The 3,419-nt window shown below is 29.7% G+C and overlaps 1 protein-coding gene across 1 annotated transcript; it reads right to left on the minus strand.

The window, feature by feature from the left end:
- Nucleotides 1–582: 582 nt before the first annotated feature.
- LOC149492677 (uncharacterized) lies at nt 583–1,637 on the minus strand. Its single transcript, XM_089716533.1, has one exon. The coding sequence runs from the start codon at nt 1,484–1,486 to the stop codon at nt 773–775; it is 714 nt and encodes a 237-aa protein (XP_089572659.1). The 5' UTR covers nt 1,487–1,637; the 3' UTR covers nt 583–772.
- Between the last annotated feature and the right edge of the window lie 1,782 nt (nt 1,638–3,419).

The raw sequence follows: 3,419 nt of genomic DNA on the forward strand, positions 1-3,419 counted from the left end.
CTCTATTAGTAATTATATTAAGTTTTTTTTATCAAATTGATATTATTATTAATGAATTATACTTAAAAACAAAATGATTTTTGGTTAGTATAGGATATATGAGCCCTTCCAAAGGTGATAATTAATATTAAGATGCATTTTTTCTAAAACATATTTTAAAAATTATTTGACCATAAAGCAACGGTTAAGAGTGTTCCATATTTTTGAATTAAATTTTATTAGCAATTTCAAATAAATATATGATTCGTTTGTTTCAAAATTGATGTAAAACGAAGGGAATTTAGCAGTAGATGGGATTAGGCTCTGTATTTATGGCTTTTTGCCTTCTTTATTATACCAAAAAAAAAAAAAAAAAAAAAGGTTTCGACGTACCAAAAGAAAAATGGCATTTTTGTAGTTTGTGCAGAAGAGGGGTGTGAATCCCTAGTATTATTTGCTCCCCACGGAAATATTTGCACAGACAAACTTTATGCAGAAATCTGTAACAGAAAATGACAGTGCAATGCATACTTTTATCAGCAGATCACTCCTCCAGCCCTTATTAATCTTCTTAATTAATCTCATTTATTCTTCCCAAAAAAAAAAAAAAAAAAACATTCTTCTTCTTTTCTTTCAATTTAATAATTTCTACACAAAATCTCTCTCACACAAACAAAACAATCAAAATAACGAAAAAAATCAAAATAGACTGTATATTACAAATTTAATTTCACTCATTTCCACACCTAGCAATCAAATCTCACACTCCAAAAGTTTCATATAAATAAGTATTTTATGTTGATGATGGTGAAGTTGTTGATCTATGCCCTAGCCTCAGCTCTAAATCAACTTCTTCCTTTGCCAACTCCTTGCAGCTGTTGTTCTTATTAATGGCAGCCGCAGAGGCTGCAGCTTCAGGTCTCCCACTGTGATAATGAGAAGAATTTATCACTTGATAGTTATTAGTAAGGGATTGCCCTATTTGTGGATATGGGGAGATGGATAAAACAGTAGAAGGTGAGGGATCGATAGGACTTGCTTTACTAATATTGGTTGGAGTAAAGACTCCATTAGGGTTTGGTAATTGGTAGAGTAGACATAACCCGCCACCATTAGTGGAAAATTCTTGAGTTGGGATTAGAAAAGTAGAGGAATTTGAAGAGGAAATGGTTCCAGGTGGTAGTGGTGGTGTTGGTTGCAGTACTGTTTGGCGGTGGAGTCGAGCACGGTCACGGCGGTGCACATTCATATGACCACCTAGGGCTTGAGCAGACCGGAATTCTCTTCTACAAAAGGTGCAAGTATAAGAGCGCGGCGGCCAAGTGGTTCCCATAACATTACCTGTGTCTTCTTCAAAGGCTTTGACTTCCCATGAGTCATCATCTTCCGGAGTTTGTTTATTAGGGTTCCACATCCAAGCAGTTGGGTTTGGTTGGTGTTGATTTTGTTGAGGTTGTTTTCGGTGGTGGAGATGGTTTAAGGAGAGAAGGGCAAGCTCAGTAGCCATGGCAGTACTAGTACTGATGGTAACATTTAAGATAGGTGATGTGGAAGGAAATGGAGAGAAAAGAGTTAAATAGGAGATGAGATAGAGAGAGAGAGAAAGGGAGATAATTGAGACAAAATTAATAAACCCTAACACCGAGGATATCAACCAAATTTTTTGTAAGAAAGCAATTGGAATTTAGTAACACAACACATTATAATAATTTGCCTTCTCAACTAGCTATCCTCGCATATAAGGACAATTTTTCTTGCTTTGGCTTCAACGCCCCACTTGCTACCTATTTACCGGTTTAGCATTTTTCATCCTTTTTTTTTTTTTTTTTTTTTTTTTTTTTTTTTTTTTTTTTTTACTTTCATTTATATATATATAATCTGAAATCAAATAATTAAAGTGAGGAATTAGAGAGTGTTAGCCTAATTAAGTCAAATGGTGTTGTTGTGCCAATTAAATTTCTTATGGCCTTGTCCAGTTTCGTTTTTTTTGTTGGGATCCACTATATTTGCTCTCGTAATCTTTTTTAGTTGTTTTAAAGATAATTTCGATGTCATTTAAGTCAAATCTCATTACTTAAATATCTATTATGTTTACAGTATTACTACTTTCATTCCATAATACTTTTCACATTTTAGAAAATAATTTGTTCTAAAATACTTATTGCATTTGTGGTTTCAATGAGTAATAAATTCTTTTTTTTAATTTTACCTTCTGTATATAACTAATAATTATTGCTTCAATCCTTCAAAAAAAATTTTTCTCTCTTTATTTGCTGCTATCTATTTGTATTCCCAAAATCTCTCCACCACTATCGTCTGACAAAATATGAAATTAAAACGTCTAAAATTTAACTTGGTGTTTTGATATATTAAATTAAGGATAATATAATCTATTTACTCAATAATTTATTATAATCTAGACAAATTTAATAGTTTTCTTGAGAGACCTAACATTTCAAATGGGAACAGAGGTAGTAATAATTTTAGGATTTTCAAAAGTGACAATTAAGTCAAATTATGCGTTCAAACACTTCATTTGGCCACTGACAGCACAACTTGAAAAAAACAATTATCATTCTTTATTACTATTTTATTTTTTACAGTAAAAAGACAAGTATAAACTTTTTATTCGTGTCAATTAATACAATTTTATGTTGATCCTACATACTGTCTCATTAAAAGACCGTTTGGTTTAACTAGTTTATACAATAAATAAGTGATTTGTGTCCAACAACTAAAGAAATTAAGGCATTCGATAAAGATTTTAATCAGTAAAGAATAACTTATAGAAATTTCAATTAACTAGCGATTTCATCAACTGCATTGTCAAACTTTTTCATATGAGCTATTACCGATTTGTATTTGTCTTACACTTGGACTCTATCAACGTTGACTAATAATTTTTGTTTGAATTTAATATTTTTATATGATTGTTTAATTTATTAAAGATAATAAATAACTATTAGATATTATAAAAAATTAATTAATATTTTTATTTGTATAAAACACATATATATGTAGTTTATGGAAATAATTTATCACCTTAGATGATATGTCTGGTCGCAAGTGCAATTAAAAATTTCACCGAACACTATAATTTACGAGCTAACCATTATTAACTACTTGCTACTAGTTTTCAGCAACTATTATTAAGTATTGGATCTGTTGGGCAATATTAGCTGTTATAATAGCTGCTAACTGTTAGTTGTTAGTTGTTAGTTGTGAAAATTAAAATTACAAAAAAGGACATCAGAATGTTGATTTAAAATTTTAAATTATTACTGAAATGGATAAATTAATAAAAAAAAAGATGTTATATATATATATATATATATAAGAAGTATATTTTTTTTCTTTTCTAAATTGTTTTCATACTTTTTATTTCAATTTTTTTTACGAAAGATTATTTCTTATAAAATTAAAATGAAAAGACGAGAGAA

Source organism: Jatropha curcas, chromosome 11 (genome assembly GCF_041381405.1).
Source record: "Jatropha curcas cultivar XTBG-Jc1 chromosome 11, XTBG_Jcur_1.0, whole genome shotgun sequence".
NCBI classification, from domain to species: Eukaryota; Viridiplantae; Streptophyta; class Magnoliopsida; order Malpighiales; family Euphorbiaceae; genus Jatropha; species Jatropha curcas.